Source organism: Cebus imitator, unplaced genomic scaffold (assembly GCF_001604975.1).
Source record: "Cebus imitator isolate Cc_AM_T3 unplaced genomic scaffold, Cebus_imitator-1.0 Scaffold10, whole genome shotgun sequence".
Taxonomy (NCBI): Eukaryota; Metazoa; Chordata; class Mammalia; order Primates; family Cebidae; genus Cebus; species Cebus imitator.
In genome coordinates, this window is record NW_016107325.1 from 9432748 (window position 1) to 9456985 (window position 24238).

Sequence of the window (24238 nt, forward strand, 5' to 3'; positions counted from 1 at the left end):
AAATTGGTCTAAACAAAATTGGTTGGGAGTATGTGGTATGTATGTACATCCATTATGTATCTGGGACATGTGTTTAATTTGGATATTTTTATGTCAGGTATTTTCAAAGGCATTCCAGACCTCTGAGTTTATTTGAAACTTCTATTCACTCTTTGGAATGCATAATAATGGGTGTGAGCACAGCTTTCAAGGCACCAGAGACAGAAAAAGAAGATAACAGAAATAGCATTCAGAGAAAATAAACCAAAAATAACACACTGGAAGATGCAGCAGAGTGGAGGGAATACCCACAGCTGCGGCAACACTTTCTCTAGGGAAAACCAGCTTTAATGTTTTAAGGAGTGAAAGGTCATCTTTCTTTGCCTTAGGGATGTCAAAAGATATTTCCTAGGTATCTTTTTCATCTTGTTCCCAGAAGACAAATGTAGGTTGTTTCTTAGTTTTCATTAACAAAAGGGAAAATAGAAGAAATTAGGTCTGTAAGACAATCGTACATGTAGGGTTTGGGTTCAAAGTGAGTTGGGAAAAGTCAAGATGTAAAAAGATGCAGGGAATTCTAAGATACTCTAGTGGGAACAAGTAAGTGAGTCTCTATAGGAAGAAGTACTTAGCATTTTGAGGTTTCATTTTATACTTTTAAATACTTCTTTATTTTGTACTACTAACATGTATTATCTAGTTAAAAATAAAATAATGTAATAAACATAAAATAACATTTGAAATTTATGCGAGTGGAAGGCAGGGTACCCACAATTTATGGCCTCTTTGCTTTGACATTTTCAGAAGATGTATTTGATCTGAGCAGTATTTACTGTCTATCTTAGGCTTTTTGTTCCCACCACCTTCACTGATTCTTTTTCTAGCAGAGTCCTTTTCTGTTTACAGAATCAGAAATTGTAAACCATCTACGGTACATTTCTGCTTGTTAGTTGTGTTAATGCTCTTAGGCTGTATTTACTAGGATATGCAAATTTAACAGTAATTAAATTATTTCTTTCACTTTTGAAATTATCTATCCATCTATCTTCTGTCTATTCACAAATATACAATGAAAGACATATAACATATGCATGCACTGATTCTGTTTTTAGTATTAAAACACTGGCCATCAGCTAACTTATTTTCTCTTGTCTATCTGTGGTTCACCCAGCTCCGGCAAACTAGGTCTACCAGTTGCTCCTTGAGCACACCAAGCATGTGACCATGTCAGGGTTTTGTACTTTCTCTTTCATCAGCTTAGAGTTCTGTTTCAGAAGGTAACCTCGTCCTTTGACTCCTCCAGATCTTTGCTAAAATGTCTTAATAGTGAGGTCATTCTAAACCACCCTATTAAAAATTTAACCTCCAATTATGGCTCCTATTCTTGTTTTCCTGCTTACTTTTTTTTCCCCTTAACATTTATTACGTTCTACCATGGTCTATAACTTATTTATTTTGTTTATTGTCTGTCTCCTTTAGAATAAAATTCCATGAGGTGAGTGCATTGAGTCTCTTTTGTTCATTGAGGTATTTTCAGCATCTAGATCTATGCTTGCCACATAATTGGCGATCAATACATATTTGTGAATTGGACTGAATGAACTAGTCTACAAACTTTTATTTGAGCAAAATGATGAAACAATAAAGGAAATAACACTGCTATCAAACTAGGTATATACATTTGTGAATAACTGAAACTACTCAAAAGTTTTGTTTCCCTCATTGAAATTCATTTACCAATTTTAACTTAATAAGAGACTTATTGTCACACAGATTGTCCATATATTGCTTAGTCTCCTACAACTCTCTAATGTAGGCATTCTTATTGTATTTTACAGAAATTTAAAAAGTACAAATGACTTGACCAAGGTCAAGATCTAGTATGGAGTTGAGTTATGAACACAAAAGCTTGTGTTCACTATAGGATCATTATGCTATAGTCTCATATACTCCTAATTCTAATAACTCCTAGCTTTAAGAATTCCAAAATATCAAAGTGACTGTTTAAGAAAAAAAAATCTGATCTGAGAAACCAAGTTGCCCTCCAGCGCTTCAAGGTAATTCCAAATGTGCTATACTGATTTGATAATATGTTTTATATTTGTATTACATAAGATAGCAATAGTTGAATTTCTTGATATTGACATTCTCTGTAGAAAAATGGTTTTTTATCTTCTAACTCTGTGTATTCATGTCCATTTTGTTCTAATATGAGAATACAAGTTTTAAGTTATTAATACAGTCTACTTTTTTCTTTAAAAATACTTGTTAACATATTAAAAATAGATTATAAAACATTCACTGAGAATTTATATTATCTTTCTTCCCAACCAAAAGTAATACTGTGTTGAATTTTGTGTTTATTACTTCCGCTTTTTTTTTTTTTAAAGTTTCTTTCTCTGTGAAAAAGCTATCATACCTCTTGGTTGATTGCAGTTCTGATTAAGTTAATCTTATATATTATCTCTCAAAGCATTATTTTTAGGGTATAGTTCTGACTCAAGATTGTTAAAATTAGAAGCATTTGCAATTCATAGCACATGGAATTCTAATGGCGCCAAATAGTGTTCAAAGCCATAACTGTACTTATCACAGATTTTATAACTATTTATTCTTTACATTATACAAATATAAACAATATATTCGCTTAATAATCTATAAAACTTACTAAACAACAAATAGTTGAAACTAATTTTTACTCTTTTACTTAAAAATATGCTGAAGAACCAGGTAGTTGGCATTATATTAGAGCAAAAATAGATGACTGATTCTGTTCTCTTCAAGAATATTTAGGTCATAATTTCATTCTAATATATCATGGCATGACGCTATGCAAGCAAAATGGAGACTCACCATAGTCCAATTCTCATATCAAAGGATAAAGACAAAACCAAAAAAGCATTTCTTTTCACAATTTATATGTATGTTACAATCACAACTTTGGATAACAAAGGCAGAAACCCATTCTCAAAGAAAATAGGTTTATCAGGGATCTCAAAATGGAAAATGTAAACAAGAGATTCCAAAACTCTCATTGAAAAGTCTGATGGTATAGGTTGCATATATGTATCAGTCTCAAAATAGTGAACATTTTATTAATGGTTTAAGAAAAATCCCTTTGAAGACAATCTTTGATAAGAATTTAAACAACTACATTAAATATTAGCTCACTGTCCCTCACTGAAGTCAGACAGTACAAAAATGTACCAAAACAAAATGCAACAGTTAAAAAGCAACAGCAATGACAAAGAAACCGAAGGACTTAGCAGAAGATCATACCTGATGAGGGGAGCAGAATTTTTTGTCACTGGTCAGTCTGTTTCCATCCATGGAGAAAAGGAAGCTGCTTCTTTTCACGCTGTCTTCAGATTCAGATTTGGGAAAGCTGTCTCCCTCTCCTTTGTTGTTTCCTTCAAGGTGCTCCCTCTGTCTTCTTTTCTTCCTTCGGTTCCTCCATTCTTTAGCACTTTTGGAGCTTAACTTTGATGCTTCTGAAGAACTTTCCAACAACTCTCCTAACCCACCTATTCCACTGAAATCTCTTGAAGCAGCTGATGCTGCTGCAACTGCCTGTTGTGAAACGAAGCCAGGCACTATTTAGAACACAGAGCTTTGAAAACAGTTGAGTATGGGTAAAATGTTGCCATTTAAGACTCATCAATTATAAGCGAAAATTCTACCTTCTTCTAGTCTTTCATTTTGTCTCATCCAAACAGTTTACTTAACAATGACACTTACATTTTAAATCATATGAAGCAATATGCCAATGTATGGATGAGGGCAAGAAAAGTCTAGCTTTACCTATCTTCTGGATTGTCTTTCTTTCTTTCTTTTCTTTTCTTTTTCTTTTTTTTTCAGGGCAAAATGTTCTCTTCAAAGTATCTTCTACGCTTTAAAAAGCAAATGTTCTCTTAGTGGTGGTTGCTTATCTGACTACTATTCTGATTCCATCTGTAAAATATTTCCTCCTATGTGCACTTGTGAGCAACTGAGTAGTATTTTTTTCCCCTCTAAATCCAGTACAAAATGCTGTTTCTTTTCTTTTTTTGTGAGCTCAAAACATTTAAAGTGTCTACTATTTTATCTCCAGATGGAAGTAAAGGAATGTATTGGCTAGTTTATCTTCTTCCTTAGTTTGATTTACATTTAGGACTATAGTTCACTCTCTGTGTTTGTGTTACTCCCAGAGTATTTACTACATATAACTTTAAAATTTTAAATGTTTATAAATTATTTAATATTCTAAATAATAACAAGTGATTAACATAGCAACACATAAATTCATTCAAGGGATTATGAGAACTTCTTCAGATATTTTCTTTCCATATTTTAGCACTAAATATTCTTAAGCACTTTGAATTTTTGTACCTGCTAATGAAACACAGTCAGTTCTGAGGTGAAACATGACAAATACTATTTTTAGACTGGAAATGATCTAACAATAACATACAGAGGATATTAAACAATATGGTCCATATCAAAGCTGAGTTCTCATTAAATATATTACTATTTGTAAATGTAACCACAGAAGTGGAATTAATTAAATTATGACAATTTCAGTTAAACTTTCTACATATGTCATCATTAAATACAAACAACTTTAACTAATCTACTACATTGTTTATCTTTCCCACCAACTGTAAGCTAGATAGAAATCGTACCATTGCATGCTCAGTGACTAGTATGTCACCTGACATAAAAAGGGCTTAGTAAATAATTGGTAAATAATGATTTAGAAGGGTATTTTGCTATCAGTTGTCTCAGACACTGGGGTAGGGGTGGAGGAAGAACAAGACATACCTAGCCTGGACTTTTCAAGACATCATAAAAGATGCTGTCATAACGGTCTATATAACAGCATACTTTAGGAAGAAATGAAGATAAAACCCATTTCTAATGTTTTGGCAACACGGTGTGCTTTATGTTCCCATCTCTCCTGAGAAAAGGCAAACCCTTCTAAGTAGTTTTCATTTTTAAACCTCGTGTTAACTAAAATTTTAAAAAGATTTTAAATCCAAAATTACTATGCTGCAAATTCTCTAGGATTACAATGATCTCAGGCAAGGAACCATAGTAATAAATATGTAAATTTATGTGTTTGACTAAGCAACACAAAAAATGTAACAGATATTTATTTATATTAAGCACTCTATTCATAATAGAAGCTCAGATTTAAGACTTGATGTAAGACAATGTCCAACATTTAAATGAAACACTAATTCAGAATTTGGATATTTATAAAATTGTATGTAGTCATATAGCCATGTTTTTACTTGAATTATTGATCATCAGCATCACTTTTAATATAATTCATGATGTAAAATGAGAAATATTAAGTATGTGTTATAGCTGACTATATATGCAAAATAAAGTGAATAAATGAATCACTTATCTGTAGCAAGTTAAATATAGTTACATGGTGCTTGATACATATGAGGCACATAACATATACCATTTGTTGAAACAGTGAATATATATATATACCCTTTCTTATCCAAATAAAGTCCTTAATTCTCGTTTCCATTTTATATAGGCGCAAACACACAACACACAGTGTTAATCATTTACTGACTTGTTTGTCCCTGGAAACAAAGGAAGTGGTGGTAATATTCCCTTACCATAATTCTAAAACTTATGTTCATTTAAATCACTTCCAAACTTGTTATTATTATTATTATTATTGAGATGGAGTCTCACTCTGTCGCCCAGGCTGGCATGCAATGGCATGATCTTGGCTCGCTACAACCTCCACCTCCTGAGTTCAAGTGATTCTACTGCGTCAGCCTCCTGTATCTGGGATTACAGGCGTGACCTACCACGCCCGGTTAATTTTTGTATTTTTAGTAGACACAGGATTTCACCATGTTGGTCAGGCTGGTCTCAAACTCTTGGCCTCAAGTGACCTACCCACCTCAGCTTCCCAAAGTGCTGGGATTACAGGCATGAGCCACTGCACCCAGCCCCAAACTTTGTTTTGCATAAGACATTATTTCCCTACCTATTCTGGGTAACAGTTCAAATAACTCAAAACCAAAACATATTTCTAAGGCAACAAAGGTAACCTCCGACACATTTTCTGCGTCACTCATCAACTCAAATCTGTCACTTATTCCGCTTCCAGTGATTTGCCAATTCCCTCAAAGGCAGATGTTTCCTCTCATCTATCATGTCTGTGTACCTGTTTATGCCCAACAACACTATCAATGTCCTGCTTATTAGAATAATAGTGTTACTTTCCCAGCCCATTTGCTGAATTCCTCTTGTAACAAATAAGAAATTTCACTTAATATTTACTCAGGAAATAACATCTTCTTATAATAGGCTCTGTAACTCACTGTATCTGTGTGCCCATAAAAATATAACCACATAACTAATACCTCATTCACTTTACACATATATTCCAGTTAAAATCCCATTCAAAGCTATAAGACATCAACTACACCTATTTCTATTCTACCCTGAATTATATTAGATCTCTTGAATGCTACTATTTCAAATTTTGTTCTAGATCTTACTCCCAAATTTTTTCCTATCGGAGCAATATAAATTGCTATGGGATATACTAAGCTGGGCAACATTAGGCACTTAAAGATCACAATTTAAGAGCCAAACACAATTAGAATGATCTAGGACAAAACATTCCTTTCTTTGCAGGGTTTGTCTTTCTCCACATTATTTTTTCATGCCTACACAATGAGTACCCCGAGGTGGGCCCTCAATCAATAATAAACAAAGATGGAAGTGATGCTAGCCTTTATGAAGTCATTGGCCAGATAGCAACTTTCGAAGAGTCACAGGTGGTTAGCAAGACTTAAGCTACACTGCAGCATAAATGATCTCATAGGTACACTAATTCTCTCTCTTTGCCTCCAACTTCCTCCAGGCTTCAACATTGGCAATTTACTGGTCATCACTGCCTATGTTGTCTATATGGAGCTAAAATGGATTTGGTACTGTGCTATTCCAATCAGTATGAAAACACTTTACCTTAGATAAATTTAAATTTTGTATGTATGAAGCTAAAGTTGAATCAAATTGTGATGTTTTGGTCACTAAAACTCAGTAACTGAGATAGAACTGATTTTTTTAGGCAAACTTATCATAAGTAGATAATTAGGTTCTTTAAACTTCTGCTAAGACATAGTGCATGTTTATTTCTAAGTTCAAAAGGACCATACTCTTAACTGATGCCGTATTTTACCCTAAAATGGCTGCTTTCTAGAATAAACTCATTTCCGTAGTTTGTTATCTGTGTAGAATTTTCAAGTACATTAATTTGTCTGCTTTTATTAGTGATAATAGAAAAACCCAGTGCTTTAAGATGTAATTATATGCAATTTATGAATATTATTTTCTATAACATTTATTTAAAACTTTGAAATAAAGTATTTGCCCTATAAATAGCTATTTTATTTCATTATCTTATACATGTGTTTTATGTATAGTGATATCGAATAAAACAAATAATTGAAATGTGGAACTTTCTGGCAAGTGTGAGATATATTTTAGAAGACTTTCGAGTTTCACCAAATTTGTTTATAGTTTTCTGTATAAAATCAATACGGTATAAACACGTTACTACTCTATACCCAATGGTAAGAAGAAAGTGGTCAAGCCAGTGTGTTAAGCCAAAGCTAAGTCTATGGTTTAGCTCAATAATTAGCTAAACAACTTATTGCAGTATCTTCGTTTCACCAAAAAATTCCTTGAGGAAGGACCTAATGATATTCGTTGTGCATCTTCAAAGTAAATCAGAATTATTAAAAACTTAAATTTTGAATATACCAATTTCCAGTATATACCATCATCCAAAGAACACTTCAAATATGTGAAGCCATTCATTAAAAAATAAAACCTCAAAAAAGTCAGTGCATAAAAATATTATTTGGATTTCTGCTTCTTGTCAAAATGGAGTAACAGAGACCAGATTTCCTCTCTCCTGAAGCAACCAATGAAACAGACAAAATACATGTTACAGTGGTTTTGAAGACACTGGATATCAGATCAGGATGTTTTGAGATATTGGAAAACAGAAAAACAAGCAAGCTGTATGATTCTCTTAATATATGGCCTGGAACTTCCAGACTGGTGTAGAGAGGAAGTATCTCTGCAGACTCCCTGAATGGTGGAGATGAAGCTGACTCCAGGAAAATCAGGGTGGCTCTATAGTTCACAGGGTACCACAGAAGACAGTTGAGCAGAGAGATAACTCTAGGGACCTTCTCAGGTACCCCTTGAGTATTGAGAAAATTATTCACCAAGCATGTGTTTTAGAAAGCTACCTGAGGCCAAGGATTAGAGGGAACACCACGCAGCAATCGCACTGTGCCAGAACAGTGCCTGTTTTTACACTGGTAACCGCTTCATTTTAAATGGGCATTGGTAGAATGTTAGGAAGGGTCTTGATTCACTAGTGAGGAACAGTTAGTCTTAGAATAAATGCTATTTGCTTCTGCCTAACAAATTTTAAAAGGTTTAAAGATACAAAAGGGTCAAATTGTGTATAAATGACATAACTATGTCCCAAAACAAAGTTCAATAATTTTTACGGGAATACAAAAATATCCAGCACCCACAAAAGTAAAATTGAAAGTGTCTGGAATTCAATTGAAGATTGTCAGGAGCATAAAACCGCAGAAATATATGACCCATAATAAAGAGAAAAATTAATCAAAACTGACCAAGAACTGATACAGATGTTCAAATTAGCAGATAGAAAATTTAAACAATTGTTATGACTGCATTATGTATGTTCACAATGTTAATTAGAGATAGAGGAAATATAAAAAAAGACGCACATTGAGCTTGTAGAGATGAAAATTATAGTGTTTACGATGACAAATGCACTGGATGAGACTAGTGGCAGATTAAATGTGCAAAAGAAAAGATAGTTGACTTGATGACAGAAATAGAAATAATTCAAAATGATATTGACAAATGAAGTTTAAAACTCATATCGAACTACAAAAGACATAAAACAACTTTGAAAAAAAACCAAAGAACCAAAAGTTGGGGACCTACACTATCTTATTTCAAGACTTGCCATAAAAGGTACAGTAAGAGAGTGTGGTATTGGTATTAAAAGGACAAATAAATTAGCTGAACAGAATAGAGTCCAGAAATAGAGTCCTGAACAGAATAGAGTCCATTCACGTATGGACAACTAATAATTGACAAAGGTTCAAAGGCAATGTAATGGAGAATGGATATTTTGTTTAAACGCAGTTGGAATAATTAGACACTCATATTTTTAAAAAGTGAATCTCAATATATCACTCATATGTTATACAAAAATTAACTTGAAATGAGCTACTGACCTAAATTTAAAGAATAAAACTAACTTTAGAAGAAAATTTATAAGAAAATACTTGTGGTGTTGACTTGGCAAAAATTTTTTAGATCCAAAAGAATGATTTAAACAAAAAAGCTAAGAAATAATACAATGGTTAAACTTCACTTCAAATATTTGAGAAGCATATATGTGATAAAGGGCTTATATCCCAAAGAATCAAAATACCAGATATAGGTGATGGGGTGATGAAGGCAGCAAACCACCTTGCCATGTATGTACCTATGCAACAATCCTGCATGATCTGCACATGTACCCCAGAACCTAAAGTACAATTAAAAAAAAAAGAAAGAAAGAAACTGGGGGGGAAAAATGAAAGAAATCGAACATCCTAAGTAAAAAAATGAGGGGTTAAAGATTTGAACAACCACTTCATAAAAGAAGCCATACAGATGGAAAACAAGAACAGAAAAAGATGCTCTTCATTAGTTATTAGGAAAACAAAAATAAAAACAGCAATGAGATACTTACTAGAATGGCTAAAATTAGAAAGACTGGCCATATCAAATGTTGGCAGAGATATTGAGAAATTATAATCCTAACTGTCATGAATTGTACTTTTACGGTGTCTTTGCAAGAGTCTTTCAGTATATGGGTTTTTTTTTTTTCTGCGTTTTAATACAGTACTCTGTTTCTGTCTCTTCTCCTCAACACATTAATGCCCCATTCACTATACCCCAGCCCAAACATCCGTTAATGTTAAAAAAAATCTTAACTTGACATCTAACTTTAAATACCTTTCTGATATCCTGATATAGGCTATAGCATTTTTTTTTTCCTTCAGAAATCCCTAAGAATTGTTAAGCATAGGTACATATAAAGTCTTCTGGTCAACATTTAAAGTCAATTAACTTCAGAACAAAATCTCAAATGTCATAGTTAGGGTAAATCACTAATAATTGGAAATATCAGTTTTATTTCTTTACTCAATTAAATAAAAAATTAAATTCCCCTCTTAGGTTCCATAAAACAATTCCATGGAATTGTAAATCTTATCTCTAATCTATTTTCTATCCACTAGCTGATTTCTTTATATACAGTGTCTAAAAAGTTTATTTGGCTCCAACTTCAGAAACTAGTTCAGATTTGAATATTTTTCTTTTTCTAATGACAATGCCTATCTATAAAATGAAAAGCCAGTTCTAATCTACCCTGTATAGTACAACACTATTTCTACTTAGAAACTACTACTACTACTAATAAATCTTTGCTTTTATCATTCAGTACCTGAGCTTCTTCCTGTTGCTTCTTAAGCTGTTCGAGCATCTGCTGAAATTCGGCCTCTTTTTGTTCTGCTTCTTCCAGAGTGGCCTGATTCTGTTCCTCATAGGCCATGGCCACCACAGCCAATATTAAATTCACCAAATAAAACGAGCCCAAGAAAATGACCAGCACAAAAAATATCATGTACGTTTTTCCAGCAGCACGTAACGTCTAAGGGAAATGGGGGATAATTCCATCAGTGTTTTAGTATAATGTCTCCAAATAAATATATGATTGCCATAGTTAGATAGTCAGTAGACTGATTAGCTAGTTCATGTTAATCAATAATTTGTTGGTATTAATATGTGCAACACACACAAATAATAATCAGATTCTTTGAGGCTTGACTGCACTCTTGTTTGGTATAAATACATTTTAAATTCATATGTGAGGCCCGCCATAATGCTTTTATTGGAGTTCATATGCAGGGCAATAATATGACAAGTGGGAGCACTGAATCTTTAAATCCTTTCAGTGGGATTCCACTTGCATTGCAGTCTACCATCTCTAGATCTAGAGATGGTAGACTATAAACCAACTAGAGATGACATTTTCTATACTATTTATAGATGACTTTTGCTTCCCTCCTCTTCTAGCCTCCATTAATAGCTAGGGCTTTAATTTGAAATTTTCACATCTAGATCACTGATTTTTAAAATGTTTTAATGTGTTGTTTATATACCCACAACTGGATTATCAACTTCTCAGAGTCATGAACATTCTTTGCATCCCCATAGTTCTAGAAGAATGCCTTTCTCATAAAAAGTTCTCAGTGTACATATATAGGTACTGACTCAATGATAAATTAGGATTCCCTGCACACTTGCTTTATGCTGGACACTTCTCTGTATTCCAGAATGTTATAAGAGGCTCCTTTCCTCTCCTCTCCCCTCCCCTCCCTTCCTTCCGTTCCCCTCCTTTCCCTTCCCTTCTTCCCTCCCTTCTCTTCCCTTCCCTTCTCTTCCTTTCCCTTCTTTTTCCTTTCCCTCCCCTTCTTTTCTCTCCTTTCCCTCCTCACCTCTCCTCTCCTCTCCTCTCCTCTCCTCTCCTCTCCTCTCCTCTCCCTTCTCTCCTCTCCTCTCCTCTCCTCTCTCCTCTCCTTTCCCCTCTCCTTTCCTTTCCTTTGCCTTTCTTTCGTATTTATTATTATTATTATTATTTTTTGAGATGGGGTCTTATTCAGTCATCCAGACTGGAGTGCAGTGGTATGATCTCAACTCATTGCAACCTCTGGCTTCTGGGCTTGGGTGATCCTCCCACTTCAGCCCACCATGTAGCTGGGACTGCAGGTGCACACCACCACAACCAGCAAATATTTGTATTTTGGTAGAGATGGGGTTTCACTATGTTGCTGGGGCTGGTCTTGAACTCCTGGACTCAAGTTATCCACCCACTTTTGCCCCCCCAAAGTGCTGGGATTACAGGCATGAGCCACCACACCTGGCCTATGCTTTTCAATTCATATATGTTTATAACAATAAATGTTATGCATGCTCATTTGGACCTTACCAACTGGTAAAGATTCTCCCAGTAGTCTTGAGTCATGAGTCGAAATAGAGACAGGAAAGCCCAGCTAAAGGTGTCAAAGCTTGTGTAGCCATAGTTGGGGTTTCGGCCAGCCTTCACACAGATGTATCCTTCTGGACACTGGCTATAAGAGAGAGAAATGGAGGTAGGGTCAGTATAGAAATTACAGCAACTTCAATTGATTTGACTTATAGAAATTTTCAAAACCCAAAGTTGCTATCTGTGATGAATTCTCTTGCTTTCATTTCCAGATCATTTTAGGTGATTGCTCACTGTGAAACTTATCAGGTGAAATTCACTAGGAAAACCAATAGAAAATTTAGATACAAAGAAACATTTACAGACATTTAGAATGGCAGAGAACAACCAAATATGTTTGGCCCTGACAACCATTTTTCTATTCTTCACAAAATGGTAAGAATAAATAATTAAAAATTAAAAGCCAGAAAACAGCAGGAGAGTGGGGAATCAATTAACTATTTCATTAGCCAGTTTTGTAGAATTTTCTAAAATACAGTTGATATTTTAGAACAAATTTTGATTTACAGAAAAAGTATGAAGATAGTACAGAGCTTGTTCATTCCGTGCCATTTAGTATTAATACAATGTTATTATTTAATTGAGGTGGGATCTTGCTATGCTGCCCAGGCTGGTCTCAAACTTCTGTGCTCAAGCAATTTCCCACCTCAGCCTTATAATGTACTGGGATTACAGGTGTGAGCTACTGCACCCAGCCTTAATACATTATTATTACCTAAATTTACTATTTTATTCAGATACCCTGTTTTTTTCTTAATGTCCTTTTTTTTGTTCCAGGATCTCGTTCAGGATACACATTACATTTAGTGTTTATGTCTTTTTAGGTTCCTTTTGGCTGTGACAACCTCTCAGAATTTCCTTGTTTTTGATGACCACAACGATTTTGAGGATTATTAGTCAGATATTTGGTAGAATGTCTTTCAATTGGGATTTGTCTAATGTTTGCCTCATGATTATATTGAGGTTATGGATTTTTGGGTGGAAGACTACAGAGGTAAAATATCATTACCATCACATCACATCATGCCAAGTGTTCATACTTATTACTGTTAATGTTAACTTTCATCATCTATTTTGAGCTAGTGTTTGTTAGTGTTTGTATTCCCTTTTCTTCCTTTTCCATATGTACTCTTTGGAATAAAGTCATTGTGTACAGACCACATTTAAAGAACCTGCAGTTATGATCTTAAGGGCAAAGTATGTACAAAAATTATTTGAAATTATTCTGCACAGGATACTTGTCCATTATTCATAATTTACTTATATATTCAATCATTTCAATTAACATGTAGTCATGGATTTTCATTTTATATTTTGGGTTATAATTCAATGATATTTCATTTATTTTCTTGCTCAAATTGCTTCATCTTTGGCCACTGGAAACTCAATTGACACCTTTAACAGTTTGACATACCCCATAGTTGTGGGCTGTGTTTTTTGTTTATTTATTTTTAACACTTCCTTACTTTTAGGGACTATCAGCTGCTCCAGACTCATCTTGTGTATTTTTTGCCCCAGTCCTAGAAAAGAGCCCTAGTTCTCTTTATTGGAAAATTATATTAGAAACCAAGATCTGGGTGAGAGCTGTGTTTATTACTACTGGGGTGTCATTGCTTCTAGGCCCTCTCAGCTGACAGAACAAAGGGATATGTATGCGTATAATTGCTCAATACTGGTACACATGCATGGTGGTTTCAGGATTGGTAATCTATACTATCATTGGAAACAACTTTATCAACTAGAGTATTGTTCCTTTTACATTTAGTCTTACAGACTCCACTCATTCCCAAAATTACTTAGGTTTGCATGTTATTACTCCACCTCCCTCAATGAGGTTGTTTCATATATTGCAATACATTTATATATTTTTGTCAGATTTTCTATTTCTTCCTGGGATCCCCAAACCTCACACACACACACAAAATTTAAATTTGTATCATTAAGATTCACTCTCTGTGCTATAAAGTTCTATGAGTTTTAACAGATGCATTATGTTTCATATTAATCATTATAGAATCTTAGAGAATAGGTTCTCACCCTAGGAAAAAAAAAATCCCCTTTGCTTCACCTAGATAATCCCTCACCGTGAACCTCTGGCAAACACTGATTTTCTTATCATCTCTATTGTTTTGTCTTTTCTAGAACGTCAAGTAATTGAAATCATACAGTATGTAGCTTTTTGAGGTTGGCTTTTTCTCACTTAGAAATATGCATTTAACATTCATCAATATCTGTTTATATCATCATAGCTCATTTATTTTTAATCACTAAGTAATATTTTAGTATATAGGCATAACTATTTATTTATCTATATAACTACCGACGTACATCTTGGTTGCTTCCAGTTTTGGATCATTATGAATACAGCTGCTATAAATATTCACATGCAGGTTTTTTAGTGTAGACATAAGTTTTCTAATTGGTCAGTGAACTACCTGACCAGTTTCTTACAAAATAAACATAGTCTTACCATATGATTGTTGGATCATATGGTAAGACTATGTTTATTTTGTAAGAAACTGCCATATGATCCAACAATCATATGGTAAGACTATGTTTATTTTGTAAGAAACTGCCAAACTGTCTTCCACAGCAGTTGTCTAGTTTTGCATTCCCACCAGCAATGAGCAAGAGTTCCTGTTGTTCTGCATCCTCATCAGAAGTCAGTATTGCCAGATACATTTTTCAGTCATTCTAATAGACGTACAGTGGTAACTCATTGTTGTTTAGTTTGCAATTCCCTAATGACAAATAATGTTGAGCACCTTTTTATCTTCTTAATAGCCAACTGTAGTACATAGTTGTGTGGGGTATCTGTTCATATCTTTTGCCAGTTTTAAATTGGGCCATTTGTCTTCCCGTTGTTGAGTGTTTAGAGTTCTTTAGATAATCTGGACACTGGTTTGTTGTTTTGTTTTGAGACAGAGTATGACTCTGTTGCCCAGCCTATAGTGCAGTGGCCTGATCATGGCTCACTGCAGCCTTAATCTCCCAGGCTCACTTAATCCTCCTGCCTCAGCCTGCTGACTAGCTGGTACCACAGGAACACTACACCACACCTGGCTAACTTCTTTTTTTACTCTTTGTAGAAACAGTGTCTCCTTATGCTGCCCAGGCCAGTCTCAAACTCTTGGATTCAATTAATCCTTTGCACTCAGCTTCCCAAGGTGCTGGATTACATGCATGAGCTACTGCTCCTGGCCCCAGTTTTGTTTTGTGTTTTTTTGTAAATCAGATATATGTTTTGCAAATATTACCTCCCAGTTGGTGGCTTGTCTTTTCATTATCTTAAGAATGCCTTTGAAGAGAAGGGCTTTTTAATTTTAGTAAAATATAAATCATTTATTTCTTTAATGGAATGTGCCACTTAAAAACAAAATGGTTTTGTATTTAAAACTCATCACCAATGGCCGGGCGCAGTGGCTCACGCCTGTAATCCCAGCACATTCAGAGGCTGAGGCAGATTAATCATTTGTGATTAGGGTCCCACTGATTCTACATTATGTTGTACAATTATTTCATTATATATTACAATATAATAATAATAATAATAGAAATAAAGTACACAATAAATATAACGTGCTTGAATCATCCTGAAATCATTCCCCACCACCACCCTTGACCCGTAGAAAAATTGTCTTCCACAAAACAGTCTCTAGTGCCACAAAGGCTGGGGAATGCTGATGTAAGTTACTTAACCCATAAAAAGTATTCATTAAAGGGAACAGATTATTATGGTTTAGCCAGAATAAAGTATGCAGTAACCGACTTTATCCCAAATTTTATCTGGGCTTTTATGTTAATCGTCATCATAATAAACAATAGTTAACATGCAATGCAATAAATTCTTTTCTTTTCTTTTTTTTAGATAATGTGTTTGTTATTTTTATTTATAAAAAAATTTTTGGAGATAGATAGGGTCTCGCTTTGTCATCCAGGCTGGAATGCAGTGGTGCGATCTTGGCTCACTACAACCTACACCTTTCAGGTTTAAGAGATTATTGTGCCTCAGCCTCCAGAATAGCTGAGATTGCAGGCACGCATCACCACACCCCAGCTAATTTTTGTATTTTGTAGTTGAGACAGGGTTTCACCATGTTGGCCTGGCTGGTCTAAAACTCCTGGCCTCAAGTGATCTGCCTGCTTCAGCCTCCCAAAATGCTGAGATTACAGGAGTGAGCCACTGCACCGGGCTATTTTTCAGAGACAGCATGTTTCCTAGGCTGGAGTGCAGTGGAGTGATTACAGCTCATTGCAGTTTGTAATTCCTGGGCCCAAGCAATCCTCTTACTTCAGCCCCCTGTGTAGTTAGGACTACATATGTGCATCACAATGCCTGGCTAGGTTCTTCTTTTCTTCTTCTTTCTCTCCCTCTTCTTATTTATTTATTTTTTCTTTTGTAGAGACAGTGTCTAGCTTTGTTTCCCAGGCTGGTACATATAATAAATTCTTGCAATTGTCCATGTGTTAGTTCAAATATTTTATGTGTATTAAACAATTAGTCAACACAACTGTTAAAGGGACAGAGTATTACTCTCCCCATTTTAAAGATGAGTAAACTAAGGTACAGAGAGAGCTTAGAACACTTTTCCAAGTTCAAAGAGTTCACAAATGGTGGAGTTAGGATTTGAACCCAGGTGTACATGAACTCTAGAACCTATGTTCTTCCCCACTACATTCACATAATAAAGGGTAGGAAATCTGTCAGGAAAAAAAAATCTTCAAAGTTCTATTTATATGGCTAGCATACATTTTCATTAACACTCTTATTTTTTTATGGCTACCCCAGTTTCCCTTTTTAAAGGATGAATCAAAATATATTTAAGTTCCATGTCCTAAGAGTCACTTACTATTGCTATCTCTTGGCTTTTAAAAAACTCTCTATTTTGAGTCAAAATTAACCTACAATACTCTTGGGAAAATATTTAAGGGTTAGAGACTAACACCATGACTAAGATACCACAGCATCTCTTATTGTAAAATGTGACCGAAAAGAACTATTCGTTATGTCAACTCAAACTTGGACATGCCTTTGGCATACATGGACCCTTGGTTTCTTTGTATACAGAGATTCATGCTCTTTCAAGAATAGTTAAGTATTTCAAAGCACTTCCCCAAGTGTGCTTGCAACCTGAAGACCATATTGTATTCTGGATCTTTTCCAGTCACAACAAAACTCATCCCATTGATACATATATGCACCAACATAAAGGTGTCCATCTCATGTTCCTTCCTGTGTTTCCTAAACAGCTCTGATGGGTTTACAGCAAAGACAGACTCTGGGCCTTCACACATTGGCGCATTAATTTAAGAACATCTTAACTGTGAAAATCTGGAGAAAGGTCTTCACAAAGGGATGATTTTTACGGCTGTGCGTTAAGGACCAGTGGCAATCCAGTAAGGCAGACAAGGCACTTCCTAGGTAGGCAGCACCACTCTTGCATACATGTAAAGCTATATGTATAACCATGTAGATGTTTTCCTATCTACTTTTTTCCTCACAAAGAGTTCTATATTTTATATATATATTTCTTACCCTGCATCTGAGCCATTTCCACAGAGTAAAGGGTCCTTTTGCCCATCCAAAACATAAAAGTGACCTGTTGATACAAAAGAAAACCATTTTATTTCATATTAATGATATTCATATTAGGAATAAATCAGAGTTTGACTATCTCAGTTATTTATAAATGTCGCTGTACACCCACAGTCTCAACTATTTATAGTTGAAAACTCATTCAGCAACGCTAAGGTTAACATAATGTGGCAATACTTCTTACTGTCATCTCCAATGTAATCCTTCCAGTTAAATGTGCTCATTGTTATATTAACAAATGTCCCATTTGAATCCATTGTGCCATTAAAGTAGGAAGTGGTGTTGATTTCAAAAGCAGAATCGCTTGGGGGCCACTGCAAACATTTATTCCTCAGGTTGCCCATGAACAGCTGCAGCCCAATGAGAGCAAACACGCTCAGACAGAACACAGTCAGGATCATGACATCAGAAAGCTTCTTCACTGACTGGATCAGGGCCCCCACAATGGTCTTTAAACCTGAAGAGAGAGAACTATAGGTCACCTGAGGAAAAGTGCTAGGAACCATGATTTCTTAATAGTCACACATATTCTCTTTCCCTCATAAATGATTGCTTGGCTATTTAGACTCCAAAGCTGTATGGATAGCTTGATGATTTGGGAAATAGATGAAGAGCAGATTTTACACATGAACAGTGTGCTTTCTGGAAATTCAATAGGTAGGTTTAACTATTCGGTCAGGAAGTTTTGTTTGTGTGGTTTTACATGATGAACAAACGTACAGAAAATCTTGGAGTTATTTTTTATTTCAGATGTTGTGTTTCATGAAGCTATTTTCCACCAATCCATTCTTTAACCTCCAAGCAGCAGTAATTCAAAGGATAAAAGAATTTTAAGATAAGTCTTATGCCATATGCATGCTCTTCAATAATAATTTTTTCTCCTTTGTCAAAGGAGATCCATTTTTGAACTAGATCTGCAGTGAATGGTAAAATCCAAATCAGTTAGTAAAGCCATGGTAGTGAAAAAAGGAAAAAAAAAGAGGAAGGGAAAGCAAGAGGCCAAAATTAGCACATTTTGTAGATGTCTCATGCAATTTTCTGTTAAACTCAAAGGCTGATTTTATAAATAAGCATGTGGTTTCTAAAATTTTAGAAACTAAATTGACATTGAAACATCATTTGGCATTATTAAACGGGGTGAACTGCAATAATAAGCAACAAGGCTAATGATATAAATCATTATGAATTGATTTCAAACTTAAAGTCAGCCTCGGTGTTTAACCTAGCTCTCACCTGGAATGACTGAAATTGTTTTCAGTGCTCGGAGAACTCTGAATGTTCTCAACGCTGAGACATTGCCCAGGTCCACAAACTCTGTCACATATCTGTAATAGGGGGTTCACACACAAACACAATAACACACAAGAAAAGTTGGAGATATAAGGGGCCTACTACCTTACACCAGTTTCTTCTTACCTGGAATTACAGAAATAGTTTTCAGAGCTCTCAAGACTCTGAAAGTTCGAAGGGCTGAAACATTGCCTAGGCTTACAAATTCTGTTACATACCTGCAGAATTAAATCAGAGTTACTGATAGTTTTGGCAAAATTTATACTAAATAAGGAGTTAATGCTGGGTTTGGCACATAGAGCCCCATGAGTTTAACAAATAGATTTTTTTATAGACCTCAGGGTGTCATATGCTGAAAGTTGCTTTTAAGAAACAAAATTGTGTTACTTATTTCAGTGTAATTTTTATGAATATGAACACATTTGTTTGCAAAACCAAATCAAAGTACAGTTGTTGCTATTAAATTGTAGTCAATGAATAACTTCATTTTGATGAAGAGAAAGACTACATGACATAAAGATAATCCCGTTTATCGATCATTTATCAGGTATATTTACATTGCAATATGTATTTTAATATGTATTCTCAAAATACACAATGCATATAGTTAATCTGGCTAACAAGAAAGGTCTACATTTAATATATGTCACAACAACCTGGTTTGTGCTATGACTATTTTCATTCCTTTGCATTTATCAAATTTTCAAAATTACTCACGCCATCACAATGACACTGAAATCCAGCCAGTTCCATGGATCACGAAGAAATGTAAAATCTTCTAAACAAAACCCTCTGGCCAAGATTTTTATAAGTGACTCAAAGGTATAGATTCCAGTGAATGTGTACCTAGGAAAAACATTCAAGCCAAAATTAACAATTTTGTTTGAACTGTTAAAATAGATGTTTTCAATCATAGCAAATCCCATCCTTTTGTGGTTTTACAATTCATTAAAATATTGTTCCTTATTTCTATTTACCAAAGAATCTGTTAGTTTAATTAGTCTTACAAGCCCGAGTAAAGAGTTAAACTGAGGAGAAAATATATTCTCTAGGAATCTAATCTTGTTTAATCATTTGGGATTTAGAATAATATTTTCATGTATCTTATGGATAATCGTCAAGTTTGACCTTCTAGTGCAGCAGTGTCTGAGAAAAACATAATGCAAGCCACAAATGTAATATTAAAATTCCTAGTAGCAAGTGAAAAGATGAGAAGAAGCAAGTAAACTTAACTTTTATACTGCATTTTATTTAAAGAAGCATATCTAAAATACGAAAATTTAACAATTAAGATTAGCCAGGTTTCAAGGTTCTGTAGCCACACATGGCTAGTGGCTTCCTCATTGGACAGCACAACTTTAGAGGCAACAGAGCTTGGGTTCATTTACTTAAATAATAAAATATTTTATTCAAGTTTCTTAATGAGTAGACTCATTTTGGAGGCTACTTTACATGTCTACCATAGAAAACTTCTATTCTTTTTAAAATTAAAAAAAACTTTTTTTTAATTTTTAAGAATCATGCAGAGTTATAAACTGCCCCTCCCTTCTGTCTCTTCTCTCCTCTTCCCTTCCTCCCTCCCCACCATGTGTGCGTTTGTGTGTGTGTGTGTGTGTGTGTGTGTGCGCGCGCGCACGCACACATTAGTATGCTGTATAGGTATGTGTTCATCTGTATGTGTATATATTCTCACAAGAAATGTTTTAATTCAGTAGGATTTTATATGTGTGTGTTTGCACAATTACCAAAACGCAGGGATCAACAAAGTTCTTAAATCCAACCTTGCATCAGCTTCTGTCTTTATGCAATTGGGCTAAATCATTTAAACCTTGCTTAAATTCAATTTTCAACCTCTAAAATGGTGGAAGACTTTTCTATTCGCTGTTTAATGTCATGTATTTCTAGTCCTCTTTTCTTTGAGTCTTGACAATATAACTCATTGCTTTTTTCGTTTTTTTCTCCCAAAAATAGTTGAGTACTTGTTTTTCAACATTATGTTCTTTGAAGGTACAATTTAAATTTATTTTTCAGAGTACTTTACTCAAGTCATAAAGATTTGATTTGCTCACATTAAATTCATTAGCTTTTCTAGCCTACCAGCATTTTATATATGAAAAATGTTAGGATCATTATTTTTGAAATGTTTTCTGCACAAATTTCTTTCATATGAAGGAACAAAGACATCAAGGATAATTTATGCAGATATCTTCAAATCTAGTTTTCTTAAGTACATTCCCTTCTTTTTCTCTCCCTAACAATTCAATTGATCTTATAAGTAATATTTGCTATCTTTACTTATTATGAAGTAGCTGAATATTAGGAAGTGATATATTTTATAATACAAAGTTTATCTTCACTGTGTTTTAGTTTGGATCGTTGTGTAACGCACATAATCACCATGGTATTTCTGCTTGTAGAGCTAGCTGGCCTTTTTAAAAGGCCTAGAAACACAGCACATGTATGTTCTGTTTATTATTTTAGTGGTTAGTGCTCTGTGGTTTATGTTAGTGCTCTATGTTATCTATAAAGTTACTAGGAATAAGATTAAAGACCCTATTTTTGTTCTTGATCTTGGAGAATTAATATGTGGGTACATTTGGAATGTATGGGAAATGTTCACGGCTGTCCATGGAAGAGAGTCCTAGAGCTTATTGAGACAGAGCTCTATACAGAATAGGTATTCAAAAATGCTTATTAGTAACTAGGTTGGGCAGGTAAGTGGGAGTCAGGAGACCTTTGTCTTTCTTGGCTATGCCCTCACTAGGCTCCTAATCATGCCTTCAATTCTATCCATATCACAGGTCTTTGTTCCTGAAACTTTGATGTCTATAGAAGTGCCTTGCCTTACATAACACTCCCCTCACTATGCAATATGTTTCTTAAGTCATTTGTGTATGTCACATCTTTGTACAGGGACTGTCTCAATTAACAATGACTTCGGTTTTCATCTCAGAACTGAGTTATCTTGTCTTTCAATGAAACCCAGTTTGGGGGTAGTAACCACTACTACTTTGATCTTTTCCTTCTGGCTTGCTTTCAAGTAACTGAATATAATTGACCAGGAAACCTGTGCAAAGTTTTCCAGCTGAATGATGCAAGTCAAAAACTTTCTAAAGCTAAGACTGCCTTCATAACAGGTATAATCATCTCTAAGTTAATACTCTTTTTTTAGAAAGAGAGGTCTACATATTTAATTGTCTTTTTTTTTTTTTTTCAAGACAGTCTTGCTCTTTCTCCCAGGCTGGATTGCAGTGCTGCGATCTGAGATCACTGCAACCTCCACCTCCTGGGTTCAAGCGACTCTCCTGCATAAGCTTCCCAAGTAGCTGGGACCACACGCACGTGCCACCATGCCCTGCGAATTTTTTGTATTTTCAGTAGACCTGCGGTTTCACAATGTTGGCCAGGTTAGTCACAAGCTCCAATTGCCTGCTTTAATTATCTTTGAATAATGTTATACAAATAAGTAAAATTGATACATGTTTAAATGTTTCAATAATTTCTGTTGGGAAAAGCACATACAGAATAGTCTTATATAGGAATGTCCGTTTTGTTAACTCCAAAATCGTGTATAGTAAATGAGAGTTCTAAGTTAAATGACCTTCTTCAGTGTGAGAGCTGGATTTTCTACTACAGTGATTTCTAGGAAGCATTTTCAAGCTACTATTTTTTTTTTTAAAGAATAACAAATACGTTAAATTACTGACAAATAATGGCTTAGAGTGGTACAGTTAATTATCAGATAAATCTACAAAAACAGAACTAAAGTGGCAGTATTTGCTACACTATCTTAATTCCTATTGTACATTACTATTACAAATATAACAATAAAAAAGTATATTACATTTTTTTACTTAATCAGTCAAATATCTGATCATTATAGTATGCTATATATAATAGCCTATATAATCTAACCACTTTCTGTTTCACTAAAAAGTATGTTTCTTTGATGCAAATAACCTCATATGTGACTGACAAGAAAACAAAATAATATGGTTATGATGCAGAAATTGTGTTAGTTCATGTCCAATTTTCCCCAGCATATTGAAGTTTTGAAACAATGAAGGGCATTTTTTTTTCTCATACCTAAATGGAAAAATCCCTTCCAAAAACAATAATAAAAAGATATTGATACTAATACAGAAAATCCACAGAAGGTTTTCTTTTAGTGCAACACGGGGGCACAGTTTAACATCCTGAACAACTAATGTGCTTAGACCTTTCTCCATGTATTAAAATACAGAATGAAGCATTTTACTTTGATGATATCATATGACTATCCCCAGTATCCATTTCAAGGAAGAAATGATGAGGCCCAGGATCTGAGGCTACAAAGAACTCAATGGCTATGATTTTAGATATAAATATCAGAAGAGACTCAACTGGGCAAGTGTCTTTTTATTGAGATTACTGTTGTTTTCATGTTGTATTCTAGTTACAGAGTTCCATAAGTTTAGTCTCCATCTAATTATGTTTCCCCTTAAGCCCTGTTATTTTATGAACACAGTTTTACAAAGGACATTTTATTTCTTTTACAGAACATATCTAAGCTGTTTCAGCACACATGTTTTGCATAAATAACCTACATACCTAAATATAACTTAGACATCTTGAATGAATAATTGAGACACCTACTTAATTTAAAGCTAAAACCCCAAATCTGTTCTATTTGAATATAACAATAATGACAACATACTAGGATAAAATAATTTAATTCATCAAATTACTCGAATGATCATTGTATTTTATCTCAAATGATTAACTGTGATTGAGACTTAATTTTAGGCTGATGATTGGTTTAGTTTACCAGAAAGTGTATACTAATTTATAATCTCTCTTAAACAGATACTAACATGAGTTCGTTGGAAAAATACTTACCTCATAGAAGAAAAACTCCCCCAAAGAACTTCCTTTATCTTCTTTCATTTTATGGAAATAACTTTTTGTTAGACAGAAGTGGAAACCATAAGTCAGACTATAGCCATAAGGAGATAGAGAATTCTGAAATGCTAGAGAATTTGAGTATGCATTTTTCATTCCAAGAAGTTATTCCTACTTACTCTACATTCTTTGTCCAGTCAGGAGGGTTACTCAAGGTCATAAATACACAGTTGGTCAAAATAGTGCACATGATAAGCATGCTGAATAAAGTAGATTATAGTTAAGGAATAAATGTTAGTACATTACCATGGCCA

General features: G+C 34.4%; 1 protein-coding gene across 8 annotated transcripts in view; it reads right to left on the reverse strand.

Annotated features, from left to right (window-relative positions):
- The window catches only part of SCN3A (sodium voltage-gated channel alpha subunit 3), a 111432-nt gene that overhangs the window by 52654 nt on the left and 34540 nt on the right, over positions 1–24238 (reverse strand). For 5 of the 8 annotated variants that reach the window (XM_017548216.2, XM_037745742.1, XM_017548228.2 and 2 more), the window contains 8 exons: positions 24104–24193; positions 19761–19889; positions 18987–19078; positions 17938–18210; positions 17694–17757; positions 12101–12242; positions 10556–10762; positions 3259–3549 (listed from right to left, as the gene is read on the reverse strand). In XM_017548216.2, coding sequence (XP_017403705.1) covers positions 3259–3549; positions 10556–10762; positions 12101–12242; positions 17694–17757; positions 17938–18210; positions 18987–19078; positions 19761–19889; positions 24104–24193 — 1288 coding nt within the window. Of the gene's footprint in view, positions 1–3258; positions 3550–10555; positions 10763–12100; positions 12243–17693; positions 17758–17937; positions 18211–18986; positions 19079–19169; positions 19262–19760; positions 19890–24103; positions 24194–24238 lie in introns of those variants that run through there. The other 3 variants (XM_017548240.2, XM_017548225.2, XM_037745747.1) reach the window with 2 other exon arrangements.